Source organism: Quercus robur, chromosome 5 (assembly GCF_932294415.1).
Source record: "Quercus robur chromosome 5, dhQueRobu3.1, whole genome shotgun sequence".
Lineage (NCBI taxonomy): Eukaryota > Viridiplantae > Streptophyta > Magnoliopsida > Fagales > Fagaceae > Quercus > Quercus robur.
Genome location: NC_065538.1, coordinates 68,784,506 through 68,800,534, shown reverse-complemented (window position 1 = coordinate 68,800,534; position 16,029 = coordinate 68,784,506). Strand labels below are relative to the sequence as shown.

General features: G+C 35.0%; 1 protein-coding gene across 3 annotated transcripts; it reads right to left on the bottom strand.

The window, feature by feature from the left end:
* Nucleotides 1-1,314: 1,314 nt before the first annotated feature.
* LOC126726824 (uncharacterized protein At3g52155, chloroplastic) lies at nt 1,315-7,056 on the bottom strand. Of its 3 annotated transcripts, none has more exons than XM_050432195.1 (5): nt 6,517-7,056; nt 5,948-6,047; nt 5,638-5,817; nt 4,401-4,518; nt 1,315-1,727 (listed from the first exon to the last, which is right to left on the bottom strand). In XM_050432195.1, exons 1-5 carry the CDS (start codon nt 6,842-6,844, stop codon nt 1,623-1,625), a joined length of 831 nt encoding a protein of 276 aa, XP_050288152.1. In that variant the 5' UTR covers nt 6,845-7,056; the 3' UTR covers nt 1,315-1,622. The 3 variants fall into 3 exon arrangements, with proteins under 3 accessions (XP_050288152.1, XP_050288153.1, XP_050288154.1); XM_050432196.1 differs by lacking the exon at nt 1,315-1,727 and adding an exon at nt 1,806-2,107 and having other exon boundaries at nt 6,517-7,054; XM_050432197.1 differs by lacking the exon at nt 1,315-1,727 and having other exon boundaries at nt 4,401-4,529.
* Between the last annotated feature and the right edge of the window lie 8,973 nt (nt 7,057-16,029).

Below are 16,029 nucleotides of genomic sequence, written 5' to 3'. Positions count from 1 at the left end.
GCTTTAGAACGAATAAGTCGGGCTTATCAAAAACAAGGACAAGCTCAGGCAGGAATCTATGACAGAATTCCCCAAGCATTTTTGCACACACCCAGTTTACCACTGCACCCACCAACAAATCCAACACTATATTGTCACTGCGAAGCAAAGCCATCACCATCCTTTTAATTCCCCTCCATAGCATCTCCCAATGGCTAGCTTTCACAAACAAAAACAATACTACAAATACATGCAACAACATTTTTGCTCTTCAACCCTTCGTGAAAATCTGTATTCTTCTATGTGTGAAAATGGGCTTTAGACGACAGGGCTAGAAGTGAAATTATGCAGAAGATGAAGATATTGATATCTATATATATATAAGTTTTAAAATAAAGAAAAGTGTTACTTTCACAACATTTTTTTAACAAATTATAGGTGGTAAGTTGTTATTGATTTTAATTTGAATTCACAACTTAAATTGGTTTTTTGCCCGTCCATAATAACCAATAATAACCTACTACTTAAGATTTGATGTGAAAGTATTTTGGATTATAGCATTTCTCTTGCAACAAATGTCAGTGTGACAGATTATATTGGGTTGATCAGTTTACATAAGAACAGGACAACTTGGGTTGTATGGATGGAGGAGAAATTGTAAAGAGTAATTGAAAATTGCTATTATTACCCTAGCATATATTTAGAAAATCACTTTTAGTTAAAAACAACTAATGTACCAAATGTAAGTTATTAACCAATTTCCATATAACAAAGTAAAGCTACCATAACCAAAGCATATAAATAGCAATATGAAAATAAGGTAAATGAAACCAAACCAAAACTAAACACAAGGAAGTGTTTAGGAAGAGGAAAACCCAAAGCCAAGGTGGAAAAACCTAAGATAGTTACAGTTCAAAGGAATACTATGAAACCTACAAGCTCATAACTCCACTGTACTTGAACTCACTAAGCTCCAGCTAGTAACTGACTTTATAGAATCATTTCTCATCCATCAACTCTAGTAGTGATAAGGTAAATAAGATAGTGTTTTTTAAGCTCACATCTTATTGTGCACCGCCCTAATAGGATGGTAGTGATATACCTTCCTTCGTTTTTTATTTTTATTTTTTTGTACCTTGGTTTTTTTTACCCATTAATAAAAAAAAAAAAATTACTTTTTCATTTTTTCTCTTTCTTCACTTAGCCATCCTAAATTCTCACCCACTTAGTCCTAAAAATCGTAATTATATTCCAGATTGCATGTGAGCTTTGAGTTCAATTTCGTTGTTTTTTTAATTACCATATGATTTTGATTTTTTTTTTTCCAGTGTAATCTTCAGGTCCCAAAAAAATAACATTGGCAATATTGATTACAAGTTACAACCTTATACACACTGAATTGCGGGAGATGGTACCAGTTGAAAGAATTGCAGGTAATGATATCTTCTTCCATAGCATGGGAAACAGTGGAATGGAGTAATTTAACTTGGTTCTTCAATTGGCAGTCCCTGTGTCATACCTGGCCAGCACGTAAAGAAAGTTCCATCTCTTTGATATTGGCCATGGGCTTGCAACTTGTAAGGCCTTGACCAAGACCTCAAATTTATCACAACAAACTATTGCATGCAGAAGTAAATGTATCTTTAATGACTGAGCATTGGTTTCCAATATTCTGAACTTTGCAGAAAGCTTCTCAGAAAACAGATGACGTCCCACCTAACTTTTTCAAAACCTTCACTTTTGGAAGACTTCAAACAGAGGAAAGGGAATATGATAATTTATAGAAGAACAACACAAACGACAACCTTTTTTTAAAGATATATACATAAGTAATACAGATTTTATTAAAAAAGAAAGAAGGGCAAAGCCCTAGTACACGGGAAGTATACAAGAGCAGCACCAAAGTACTAATATCTAATTTTTTTTATTGGATTTTTTTTTTTTTTTTTTACTTGAACTGACATCTAAAGTTAACAGCTAGACAAAACAAATAAGGGGGTGGGGAAGGGTTGATATTGATGTAGGGTGTTATTGCTAGTATTCAAAACTTCACGAGATTCTACAGGCTGCTACTTGGTTTCACTATTCCCTGAAGCTTCCACCCACCAAGTCCTGCCAAAGCAAATGCCTGTGTATACCAAACAGGGTTAAAAACATATTGAGGAATATGGGAAAGGAAACTTGTTTGGTATATCCCAGATTATGGCAAAAAAAAATCCGATAACATGGAGTCTATAATTAAAATTAACTCGTACAGAAACCCCATTTATTTAGAGACATCTGATTTAACCAACTCAGGGTCAGGGGGAAAGAAAGGTACATGAAATGCTGTGTTTTTGGAGATATCCAATTAGGGATAAAGCAAATAATAAATAAATTCATGAAGCCTGCAATATAGATGGAAAAAGTGAATTATAAATAAATTCCTGAAGACGGCAACATAGATGTTAATTTCTATTTTACCTCATAAAAAAGCATCTTTTTCACTCTCCATTTCCCAATTAGAGATACTATAGACTTTTCTTTCTATAGTCAAGGATGCATTACCTATAAAACCATTCTAAAAAATCTGTCCTCCAAGAATGAAGGTCACATGCAAAGGAATGATGACCTTAGGGTTAGGGAGAACTGACATCAATTCATAAGAACCCAGCCATTTAACCCATTTCTTATTGGCAATGCTAATGGACTAGGATGAAACTTTGCAAAAATGTTACTTTTCTCCTTCAGAGTGGACATTTAAGGCCACTCCACCTTCAGTATAGAATTCATTTGCCACACACAAAACTGCATCTTAACCATAACCCCATATTTCCTGAGAAAGGCCACAGTAAAGCAGTTAGAGCCCGCACTAAAAGGTCTATGTCATGAAAAACTATAAAATCCTCTTCCTAAAAAACTTGAACTGCTAAACTTTTAGTCACCAGTCTTTTACACCTAGTACATGGTACGCTCCTTTTTTCAGGTCCTACATTGTAAGCTGATTACTTGCCCACACACCCATGAATCTTTCCTCACCCACCAACCAAAAAGAAATCCTAAGCCTAACCACTCATTCAATTACCAGATTTCACTCAATGTGGCTTAGTTGGTCCTAATTGGTTAAGAAATTTGGTGATTTTATTGCATATTTATGACACCCAAAAGAACAAAGAAAAAGAAGAAGAATAAAAATTTACACTGTAAATGTTTGGTCGGAGGGATAGAAAATAGGTGGAATGAGAATGGAGGTGATAAGCAAAACAAGGTGAAAGTAAAAGAATTCCACCTCTCCATCATGTTGTTTGGTGGAAAAAAGAGGAAAAGTGAAAAGCGGGCAATGCAGAAAAGATTATAAGTTACAGCTACACCATATTTCAAAAATAATTTGAAGAGGGAAAAAAGTGAGTTTCTACTCTTCTTTCTAAACAACCCCTCCCTTCCCCTTCCATCTCCCCACCAATCTGCCCACTTTTGGATAGGATTGATTTGATCGGTCTAGAGGGTTATTGATTCCCCCTCTTCCCACTCTATCTCCTTTTTCCCCATATCAAACATATGGATTCTACCTCTCCCTCCCAACCTTTCCCCTTCTCCATTTTCCCTCCTACCAAACATATGGATTCTATCTCCCCCTCCTACCCATACCTGTCTCACTAGATGCATGTGTAAGTTACCAATAATTTTTTTCTCTTTTCTGATGAATAAGAAAAGCCTAAATTTCTTGATGCCTAATTTTTTCCAATCTTGGAGAATTCCTAAGTTCAACTTTATGGTGACAAGTCCTACTGGCTTCAAGTCTGAAAAGACCATTCAGCTCTCCTTTCTTATCTTCCATCCTATTGTAATATCTTTACCTCTTACATTCTATTCCAACAACATATTCTCTGTTAAGCCTTTTGATTGTCACCTTAAGAGTTTTTTTTTTCTCACCACTAGCTCCAGACCGTTCCATGAATGAAGGATAGAAAACACCCTAAAATCAGGATGTAATCCTTTTTTAGTATACCTTTCCACCACAGCCAGAGAACCAACTATGCAAATGGAAATGTAGTCAAACAATTTAAAAGTACTAATATTAACAAAATTTCCAATACATGTTAGCTGATGATGCCAATGAACTATAGTTCAAATGGCTCCCTCTATAATGGGCTGAAGTGTAAGGTCATGGATTCAAGACCTATGGGATGGATGAGTGACTTATCAATAAATTTTACCTAATGATGTATCCATTAATGGTAAATTTTCCAAAATAAGGCATTTTCAATTGATTTCTATTTATCTCCTAATGTCAAGATATAAAACATTCAGTTTTCAGTGGAATAATAGCTCATTGTATGTCATTACATACAAATGCATTACTGAACCTATAACACAAATAATGATACCAACAAAACATGACATTCTTCAAAAATATATTCATTTGAGAAAAGAAGCCAAACCTCTTCCCAAGATTTCCCAGTAGCTTCGAGCAAAGCAGCATTGCATGTCTTCAATTCTACTGAGGCACCTGTGAACATTGAGGCTGCCTCCTCCCATCCTCTATTATGTCCCATACACCTACATAATTACTAAATAATCAAATATCAAATTATTTTCTGGATAATGACATAGTAGCATGAGGTATTTGAGATTTTTCAGATTCAGTATTTGTAAGCTTGACATACATTGTTAGTCTTAAGCTTTTGGGCTAGATGGTTTCTAATAAGATTCAACAAGGATAAATGTCAAAAACCATATTTCTGGACATTTTCTATCTTAAATTCTTTTACTCATTAAGGATATAATATTACTTATCCAAAAATGGAAAGGGAGAGGAGGAAGATCAATACATAAATGCCTGAAAACATATCATAAAACAGAAGCCACGAAGAAAGGCCATATATATAGTACATGTTTTCTTTAAATCAGATTACCAAACAAATGAGTGGGAAAAATTTTAGCCAACATTAAACACATAGACTGGATATATCTTAAATGTGCATTAACCATTCCAAAGATGTCTTCACATATTGAAAATGAATTTAAATTGAAATCTTATGTCTTTAATGGAACCTGAAGACAACAATCCAGCATCTATAATGGAGCCATCACCAAAAACTTGAATCAACACTGCTTCTAAACTCTGATTTACAAAGAGCAGGACTACCAGGGGGGTGTTGTCAAACACCTTTCCGCAAAATCTCCATTAGGATGAAGGGTTTTAAGCACATAAAACTGTGCAAATGCATTTCCATCATGTAGTATCATTACACATAATAAATGAATGTTTAAATTAGTTTGTTGTGATTGGGGACACAAAAGTTCAAGTTACGTAGTAAAATTTAAAGTACCACATTGGCATTTGGGCTTGAAGTTAGTTATAGGGTCCTCTAATTTCTTCCATCAAATTTGGTTATAGGGTCCTCATACAATTCTCTATTTAACAGCTTGAAGCGCACATTGGCATTTGGGCTCATTATAAAGATAATTCAGCATAGCTTTTGCCATATGCAAACTCGAAAATACTCACTAGTCAGTATGAATGTTATAGATAATAAAATGATTCTGATTTCTAAACATGGTGTTAAAATAAACAAATTATTCCATTTTCCTGGGGTGTCTACTATTATTAAATATAAAATACCTCATGCATAAATTGTGACAATGAAAAAGCTAATTGGAGGGAGTATAACTCACATTACTGTAAGTATCTCATCCCTTGTATATTTACAGATAACTTGCTGAATATGGTCAGCAGTCTGTCCATCCATAGCGGCAATGGAATAAAAGCTTGAAAAGAAATGCACCTCAGCTTCCAGAAAGCCTCGGACTTGTCCTTGCATTATCTTAAGTGTCTCCGTCGTTCGCAATGCATTGCTGGCACCAATTCATCAAGTAAGCATTTCGAAGCATGTAAATTGTTTCATTAAAACTAGAAAATTGAACTCTGAAAATTGATTTTTTATGAATGTTAGAGAAGCATTGTTGAAAATGAAGAAATCCTAACCTACACAGAATGAGTTCAGGGATCCAACCCAACTGTTGGAGTTTGTGAGAAACTCTTGCAGCATCGACTTGCCCTGCTTTACTTAGAGGGCGGTCATGATCTATGAAAAAAAGAGAAAATTAAAACCACTACAAACATAAAGACAAAGAGATTATGCCAATTATCTGATAAATTATCAATTGACCCAAAAACTTAAGCTGTTTAAATAGGAACTGGAGCGGAGGCAGGGTTCGCTCATACCACATGCTCTAATACCATGATAAAATTACTAATTTTCCCAAAAAGCTTAAGCTGTTAAGAAATAGTAAAAGTTTTAACTTTTAACCATTATTCTAACATTATAGAAGGAAAATGCTTAAAAATTGAAACAAAAATTTGGACTTGACATAAACATAGTAAGTTTGTGATTGTGATTGAACATGAAGAAAAGTTGTTCTACATTAACAAACTGGTCCATGACAAGAGTCCTAGTTTTATAACACATAGAATCTGCTTATTATAATGATAATGATAATGATAGCCACCCATTATTCTAAAAAATAAAGGAAAAAGATAATGAAAGTTAATACCCCGGAGTGAAGTGTCTTCCCAGGAACTCGTGGCATGGCGAAGAAGAATGAGGCGACGAGTAACTGATTCAGATTCAGATTCAGATTCAGAGAGAGCTTGGCCCTCCACTGTCTCAATTGTTGGAGATGAAGATGACGATGTTGAACGAGTGAGAGGGACCAAACGCATAGGGTTCCTTCTTATTCTTCTTCTACTAGTGCTGGATTTGACACTGACTAAGCTCTTATTGTTGGGAAAGCAAGCTGAAACTTGAGGAGCTCTGAAAATGGAAATGGGTTCGAGTAGTAATTGTGTTATATTACTCACTGACACTGTTACTGCATTCATTACTGCTTTTTTCCTATTTTGGACTTCAAAATTTTCGGAGCTGACACAAGTAACACAACAACAACAACAACAACAACAACAACAGACAACCTTAAAGACTTCGGAGAGAACTAAGGAAGTAAGTATGATTTATAGATTGAAAGATTGAATTTGATACGCTATCATCATCATCCTATACTTCACTTGTATTTCCCACACTTCTGCCCTCTAATCTTTCCTTCTCTTTCTTTTATAGGTATACCCCTCTACTCGCACGTGCCTACTGAGAAATATATAATCTTTGTTAAATAGAAAAAGAAAAATAATATTTATCAAATAATTAATATTTATCGAACATACTGCAAGGATTTAAATTTTTAGGAAGGAAACTTCACTCATATATACTTAGATTAGATTATAGTTAAATTTCATCAATTTTTTTTTAAAAATTTTTATAAAAAAAGAATGCTTTAAATGGTGTCATTTGTTAACAAATTTAGACAAAAGATTGATTTATTTTAACATTGCAAGAGACTTTTGACAAAAATTAATCCTTGTTACCGTAGGGAATAATTTAATATTTAAAAATAAAAGTTAAAGGTTAAAGTGAATTTTTTAGCCAAAAGTCTAATATCATTAGATCAAAAAAATTTCAAAAGCATTCTCCATATTCCCTCCGGATAACGGTTATAGTTTTTGCTCATGGAGATATATATGCATATAAAAAGAGTCCTCAATTGGGAGTGTTTAACATTTCGCCAAGGAACTAATATAGTGAACGAGGCAGTAGCTACCCATCACAATAAACAAGAGTGGCAACTTTATTTATGCTACTTTCGGAACAATTTCCTAATTGATATGAATTTAAAGGATAAAAATGAAGAAAAAATAAAATAAAATAATGAAGAAAGTCTGAAATTAGGATTTAAGGATTTGTTCTTCTCCATAACATGTTCAACATAACCTTTTGAAAGCAAATTAAGATACTATAACATAATTTTATTGAAAGCAAACTAATTAAACTAAGACTAGAGCATTTATTATACTTTGAGATTACTACATTTTCCAATCACAAAAAAAACTTAGGGGTGTGAAGAAAAATTATTTCACCATAGATAATACTCATCACACCCATAGGTTTTTTTTTTTTTTTGTGATTGGAAAATGTAGTAATCCAAAAGTATAATAAATGCTCTAAATTAATCCTTACCCAAAAAATGCCTATTAAGAATGCCTAGTATTTATTAAGAATGCCTATTTTAGGCTTGAAATTTATGAAGAAAAACTATTACTTTTTGATGGGAAGGATTTTGCTCCACTTTGAAGTGTGAAAGAAAGGTTTGCATGAACATGTCAGTGCTTCACGCGTGTGCTCAGAGGCTAGTATTTATTAAGAATGCCTATTTTAGGCTTGAAATTTATGACGAAAAACTATTACTTTTTGATGGGAAGGATTCTTCTCCATTTTGAAGTGTGAAAGAAAGGTTTGCATGAACATGTCGGTGCTTCTCCTCTCTAACATCGTCGATTACTAAGTCATTGATGGAGTGGATGAAGACGCCAAGGCTCCATCTACCGGTATGAAAATCCTAATACGATTCGTTGATTCCTGTTGAAAAAGAAAAAAATTTTAAGTAAAAATAGAGATAAAAGTAAATGAACGTAAACAAAGGGAGATGTTGATAAGGATTCACCATCAACATCTGCTTTGCGTTGTTGGAAACGCTTTAAGGGAAGAGAAGTTTGTGTTGTTTTTATAGCAAGGAGAAGTGTTGGCGCTTGTTAGTTATGTAATTTATTTGAACGTGAGTTAGTAAAAGGCTTGCATGATGGAAACTATTAAAAACTGTTTAGTTTGAAGTTTATCACTTTGTTTTAAATTTGATTATTTTTGTTTGAGATTAAAAAAACAAAAACAAATGCTTTTTTTATTTTTATTTTTTTTAATAACAAAACGTGCTTGAAACGTGCTTTATTTTTCTGCCAACCATCAAATCTGATTAAAACTCCGTTTACTTCACTTTTCTTTCCCCACACTTTTTTCAGTAATGCGGTAGCCATCCTCTCCTTTTACTCCATGATCTCACGTTTGTTTAATTTTTTTTTAATGAAAAAACGTGCTTGATTTATTTATTTTTAATAATAAAAACTGCTTGATTCTGTTGGGAGAGTTTGCTTCTTTTCTTTAAAGTAACCAACTAACCATACATAATTCCCTTAAAAAAAAAAAAAAAAAAAGGTAACCGAAGATAAAGAGAAGGAGAGGTATATGTTAATAATTTGCTAAATTTAAGGAGATGGATGGGAAGTTATAGTAATATAGTTTTTTACTAGAAGTGTTTTTTTTTCCTTTAAATTAAAAATAAATAAGAAGATATTTAAAAAAAAAAAAAACAAACGTGAAATCATGCAGTAAGGAAAACAAATTCTATTAAAAAAAATTGAAAACGTTTAACCAAGAGAGTGGTCCTATTTATCACAAAAAAAAAAGTGGTCCTATTTTGTTGGCAATGTTTTAGTGGGAGTTAAAAGACGTAGTTTTGCCAAATTATCCTTTAGTTTTGTCTCTATTTAAACCTAGGGAAATATGAGTATTTTGGGGAAAAAAAAAAAAACTAGTCCAAATAGGTGCAGACTCTTAAATAATAGTATAGAAAAATAAATAAGAAGATATTTGAAAAAAAAAAGAATGTGAGATCATGGAGTAAGGAAAAAAAATTCTATTAAAAAAAAATTGAAAACGTTTAACCAAGAGAGTGATCCTATTTATCACAAAAAAAAGTGGTCCTATTTTATTGACAATGTTTTAGTGGGAGTTAAAAGACGTAATTTTACCAAATTATCCTTCAGTTTTATTTCTATTTAAACCTAGGGAAATAGTAGGGGTATTTTGGGAAAAAAATCTAGTTCAAATAGGTGCCGCCCCTTAAATAATAGTATTAATAGTATAGAAGGAGTTTTTATTTTTTTTTTTATTTTTTTAAATTCAAAATAAATAAGAAGATATTTGAAAAAAAAAAAGTGAGATCATGGAGTAAGGAAAACAAATTCTATTAAAAAAAAAATTGAAAACGTTTAACTAAAAGAGTGGTCCTATTTATCACAAAAAAAAAAAAAAAATGCTTCTATTTTGTTGGCAATGTTTTAGTGGGAGTTAAAAGACGTAGTTTTAACAAATTATCCTTTAGTTTTGTCTCTATTTAAACTTAGGGAAATAGGGGTATTTTGGAAAAAAAAAAAAATCTGATCCAAATAGGTGCAGCCCCTTAAATAATAGTATAGAAAAATAAATAAGAAGATATTTGAAAAAAAAAAAAAGTGAGATCATGGAGTAAGGAAAACAAATTCTATTAAAAAAAAAAATTGAAAACGTTTAACCAAGAGAGTGGTCCTATTTATCCAAAAAAAAAAAAAAGTGGTCTTATTTTGTTGGCAATGTTTTAGTGGGAGTTAAAAGACGTAGTTTTACCAAATTATCCTTTAGTTTTGTCTCTATTTAAACCTAGGGAAATATGAGTATTTTGGAAAAAAAAAATCTGGTCCAAATAGGTGCAGCATCTTAAATAATAGTATAGAAGGAGTTTTTTTTTTTTTTTTTTCAAAATAAATAAGAAGATATTTGGGAAAAAAAAAGTGAGATCATGGAGTAAGGAAAACAAATTCTATTAAAAAAAAAATTGAAAACGTTTAACCAAGAGAGTGGTCCTATTTATCACAAAAAAAAAAGTGATCCTATTTTGTTGGCAATGTTTTAGTGAGAGTTAAAAGACATAGTTTTACCAAATTATCCTTTAGTTTTGTTTCTATTTAAACCTAGGGAAATAGGGGTATTTTGGAAAAAAAAAAATCTGGTCCAAATAGGTGCAGCCCCTTAAATAATAGTATAGATACTAAATAGAACTCCTTTCCCCCTCTCTTGTTTGTGTGTTTGTTTCTCGGAAAAAAAAAAAGATACTAAAGAGAAATGTCTTATCCTAGGAGACAATCATAGATACAATCTCACATAATTTACTATATTAATTTTTAGGAGATAGAGGGGATGTCAATTCTTGGAAATTATGGAAGCTCCCTGTGAAATCTGTGAAGAGTCCATCAATTCCCATCTTGTTTATCCAGAATTCATATTCAATATATGGATCTTGGTGGAACTCGAAATGTAGGAAAGAATTTTCATTTTGAAAGGTATAAGGGTGCACTTGAAATGAGAAGACAGAACTTATTATCAATAATGCTTAATAAGTTACCTAAGCACATTCCTAGTGAGGTTGTTAAATTGACAAAAAAGTCAATTTAGCAACCAATTCTCTAAAATTGTGGCTACAACAAAGCAGCTAAACTTAAAAAAATTTAACTTTGAGCTACAGTGGGCTGCTATCTATAGCAACCGACTGTAGCTCAAAACTTAAAACAAAAAATAATATTTTAACATAGAGTGTTAAAAAAAAAAGGTATTTTAATGTATTGATGGTTGTGTTTGTTGGTTTTTGTGTTAAATATATTATTTTATTGTGTTGTTTATATTTTTTTAATGTGTTGAATGTTAACATAAAACCTTTAAAAAAAAATTAAAATTTTTTTGACAAGTATTCTGTACAACATGCAAAATCTTAATACACTGCATTAAGACTTACCTAAAACAATGAAGAAACCATGTTCCAAAGCTCTCTAGCCACCTTGCTATGCAGAACTACATAATCAATAGTTTCCCCATCCCTCTTGCGCATGCAACACCTACCTAGAACAACAAATCTCCACCTCCTAAGGTTATCTATAGTGAGAAGTTTCCCCAAAGCTGTTGTTCAAAGGAAAAAAACATTGCCTTTCTTGGAACTCCACCTAAAGGGGGGGCAAAAAAAATACTCAAGAGGAAATATGAGTGCCTTAGGCAATAGGTTCTTTGGAGGCCCGACTACCTCGAATTAGTCAGAAATCCTATTTAGTTTGTTTTCTTGGTTCAGTATGGGTGGATTTAGAAGTTTTTTTTATTGAATCTAAATTGTTTCACTTGGTGGTGGAGGAAGGAGGGAATTTCTACTCCCTTAAGATTTTTGAACGGGGAAAATATTACATGCAATCGGTTTTTTTGGGTAAGAGTGCAGCACTTTGGGTAATGCGGAGTTTGGAACACACTGTGATTGGGGTTATCATTATTCCTGCTGGTAAGTCACAACAAGGATGGAAAATTTTTGGGATTGAATTAAGAAGAATATTGGAACCTTCCCAATATGCGTTGGGTGGATTGAATTTTGTACCATACAAGTATAAGCAAGTCCCAAAATTTCGTGCTGCCAGGTCCTATGTGGAAGTCGTCAAAGCTCTAGTGCAGGCAAGGTTGAAGCTTGTTCAGCAGCCTTTTATCAAAGAAAAGGTAAAGGATGATGTAGTGAAGAATAATTTGGAGCCTCCAAGTGACAATTCTCGCACACAAGTAGTAGTTTTTGAAACTCAGGCCGGAAGTTTTCTCTAGGCAGCTGTGGGAGGTGGTGAGGGTGGAGAGGGTGGTATTAATGGTAAGAATATCATTGAGGAGAAAATCCCAGAAGGAAATCAGCTTAGTATTCCTTTGAAGTTTAATTTGAATTCAAAAATTGTTGGGTTTGGAAAGTTACGTGATAATAGGAAGTCACATTGGTTAAGGAGAGGGTTGATTATGGCTGTGAATGAGTTTGGAAAGAAGCGGGTCTCTTGGGATAGAGTTAATGGTGGTAAACAAGCTGACAATTGGGTAGCAAGGGAGAATAATAATGTTTAGAATAAAACAGTGGGGCTGGGCCCATGCAATCAGAAAGCCCACGCAACTTTGAGTAAAACAGTGGGTCTTCTGGGAAGTAAAGAGTCTACTTTGGGCTTGGGTTTGTCAAGCCCATGTAACTTTGAGGCTGGAGAGAGTTCTATTAGTGGCTCTCATGTTCTGGAGACTTCTCATAAGACCTGCTTAGCTAACCTAAGCTTAGGTAGGAGTGAAATTGTTGCAGGTGAGGGTGGTCAGCACAACCCAACCCGATTCGCTCAAACACCCACCGTGCCGATAGGACTAGAGGTGGTGGCCCATGCATCCCATGACCTGATATTGGCGATTGGTGACCTGAGTAGGTCGATGTTGGTGCCGGTGGTGTCCTCGGCCACAATGTCCTCTACGATTGCACCGGAAGTGATGGGTGCTGATGGTTTTGGTGTTTCGATATATCAGACTCAATCCTCCACCATGTTAGTCAAGCCAGTGGGGGTGGTCTAGGTATCCAGTGAATCGGAAACAACCTGTAGTGTCCCGATGGTGTTGGCGTCGGTGTCATTGACTTCTTAGGTGGCAACGGAAGATGGGGAAGAGGATTTTGTGGATTCGGAAGGTTCGGTCACTACAAATTATGATTCTGACTTTAAGGGAGTTCATCTACCTGGCCCCACTATTAGGGAGTTGGTCGGAGACTTGGATAAGTCTTGGGGTAATTCTAAAGACTGGATATTACAATTGCGTGATGACAAACAATTAGTACTCCGATTGTCACTGTATTGTTCTCAAGACTGTATGTCAGTCGGCTCAAGTTTGGAGGGAGAGTGTGTACCGGGTAATGCTTCTATTACTAATGAAGGGCAGAGGGTTAGTTGGGCAGATGAGGGTGAGGGGCTAGTAGAGTCTTCGTCTGTGGTTCCCGGGTCAGAGAGTCAAATGTGGGAATTTGATGAAAGGTTGAGGTCTTGTGAGAGAGGTGATGAGCTATTAGTTGTGGTACTATTGGCCATTGAAGGTCTGTTGGAGTTGGGTTCTAATCATGTGAAGGAGATTGGGTGTAAGGAGAGTGTGGATAATTGTTAATTATCACAATGGGTAACCAATAGGATAAAGGCTTTCAAGAAATCTGTGGGCACTTCGCTTGAAGGTTTTGAGGAGCAGATTACAAGATTGTTACTAGCCATAGAGGCTAGAAAGAAAGATAAACAGAAACTTGTGGTGGGTGATCAAATGAAGTTGGTCAAGTCAGGCCAGAAAGTCATTGGGAGTTGAAGAATTTGTTGTCATCTTTGAATGTTGAGTAGATCCAAATAAAGCAAGGAGTGCAAGTTCTGAGCGGGCTATTGTGCCTTATCAATGAATGTGAAGATTATTTCTTGGAATGTTAGAGGGTTGAACGAGTAGGATAAAAGGCTCAGGGTTAGAAATTTGATTAGGAAATGGGGGCCAGATGTGGTTTGTCTTCAAGAAACCAAAATGGGGCTGATTAATAGAGCAGTGATTTGTAGCTTGTGGGGTGGCCAACATGTTGACTGGTCTTACTTAGGTTCTCGTGGAGCTTTTGGTAGGGTGTTAATGATGTGGGACATTCGGGTAGTAAATAAAATGGAGGAAGCAGAGGGGAGGTTTTCGGTTTCTTGTAAGTTTACAAGTGTGTCAGATCAGTTTGTTTGGGCGTTTACTGGTGTTTATGGTCCTAATTTACACCGAGACAGGAGGTTTTTATGGGAGGAACTCTGTGGCTTAAATAGCTGGTGGAGTGTCCCATGGTGTGTGGGTGGTGACTTTAATGTGGTTAGGTTCCTTTCTGAACGATTGGGGTCTAATTCTTTCACTACTGCTATGCGGGAGTTTTCCAATTTTATTTTATAACAGGGTCTTATTGATCTGCCATTACAAGGAGGTACTTTTACTTGGTCAAATGCTAGAGAAGTTGCTTCAAAGGCTAGGCTTCACAAATTCTTGTTTTCTGCAGATTGGGAGGATAAATTTCCAACAGTTTCTCAAAGACGGATGTCTAGGTTGTGCCCGGATCACTTTCCAATTGTCCTTGAGGGTGGATCTTTTCAGAGAGGGAGTATGCTGTTTAGATTTGAGAATATGTGGCTTAAGGATGAAGCTTTTGTGGATAGGATTCGGTCTTGGTGGGATTCCTATCAGGTTCATGGTGCACCAAGTTTTATTCTGGCCAATAAATTAAAGCTCCTAAAAAATGATTTGAAAAGATGGAATGTGGAGGTGTTTGGTCATGTTGAAATTTAGATTAAAAAATTGTGGAAGGACTTAAGTGTTCTAGAGAATATGGAGGAGAGTCGGGGATTATCAGCGGAGGAAAGGATAGAAATGGGAAGAATTCGTGATAAGTTAGAGAAAGCTATTCTGTTGGAAGAAATATGTTGGAGGCAAAAATATAGAGTTCTTTGTGTTAGGGAAGGAGACAGGAATACTAAAATTTCCACCGTATAGCTAATTCTTATAGGAGGGTTAATTCTATTGATAGGCTTATGATGGATGGGGTGTTGTCTTTGGACCCGGCTACTATAGCAAATTGTATCTCTTAGTTTTATAGGCAGCTTTATTTTGAGGATGTGGCTCATAGACCTGTGTTAGATGATGTGGATTTTTCTAGTATCTCAGTGGAAGATACAAGTTGGCTAGATAGGCCTTTTGAGGAAGAAGAGGTGTTTAAGGTGATCAATGATTTTAATGGTGATAAGGCACCTGGCTCGGATGGTTTTTCCATGGCATTCTTCCAATCTCATTGGGGGGTTTTGAAAATAGAAATTATGGCTGTTTTCCACAATTTCCATACTCAGGTGGTGTTTGAGAAGAGTCTTAATGCTTTGTTCCTTGCCCTTATTCCCAAGAAAGTGGATGCTGTGGAGGTCAAAGACTTTCGGCCTATTAGCTTAGTTGGTGGGATTTATAAGATTATTTCTAAGGTATTGGCTAATTATCTTTGTAGGGTGGTGCATGGGCTTATTTCGGATTCACAAAATGATTTTGTGAAGGGCAGATAGATTTTGGATTCCGTCTTGATTGCTTTTGAATGTATTGATAGTAGATTGAAGTTAGGAGTTTCAGGTGTGTTGTGTAAATTGGATGTGGAGAAGGCGTATGATCATGTGAGTTGGGATTTTTTAATGTATATGCTTCAGCGTTGTGGTTTCTCAAAGAAATGGAGAAAATGGATGAGGTATTGCATTTCAACTGTAATGTTTTCCATTTTGATCAATGGTAGCCCTTCTGATTTCTTTGGAAGTTCTAGGGGGCTTCGGTAAGGGGATCCTTTATCTCATTTGTTGTTTGATTTTGTGATGGAGGCATTAAGTCGTAGGTTGGATGTGGCTGCCTCCGCTGGGCAATTCTTAGGCTTTTTTGTGGGTAGTACGTCTGGTCCATCAGTGATGGTGTCTCACCTTTTATTTGCAGATGACATTTTGATTTTTTGTGATGCTAAACCTTCTCAGATTGC

What these genes read in the sequence shown, in the direction of transcription:
- LOC126726824 (XM_050432195.1), bottom strand. Translation starts at nt 6,844, where the DNA reads ATGAATGCAGTAACAGTGTCAGTGAGTAATATAACACAATTACTACTC. An exon ending in CCTGAACTCATTCTGTGTAG is followed by an intron (nt 5,818 to 5,947) that starts GTTAGGATTTCT and finishes AATTGGTGCCAG; the next exon opens with CAATGCATTGCGAACGACGG. An exon ending in CTGGGAAATCTTGGGAAGAG is followed by an intron (nt 1,728 to 4,400) that starts GTTTGGCTTCTT and finishes CTCTGTTTGAAG; the next exon opens with TCTTCCAAAAGTGAAGGTTT.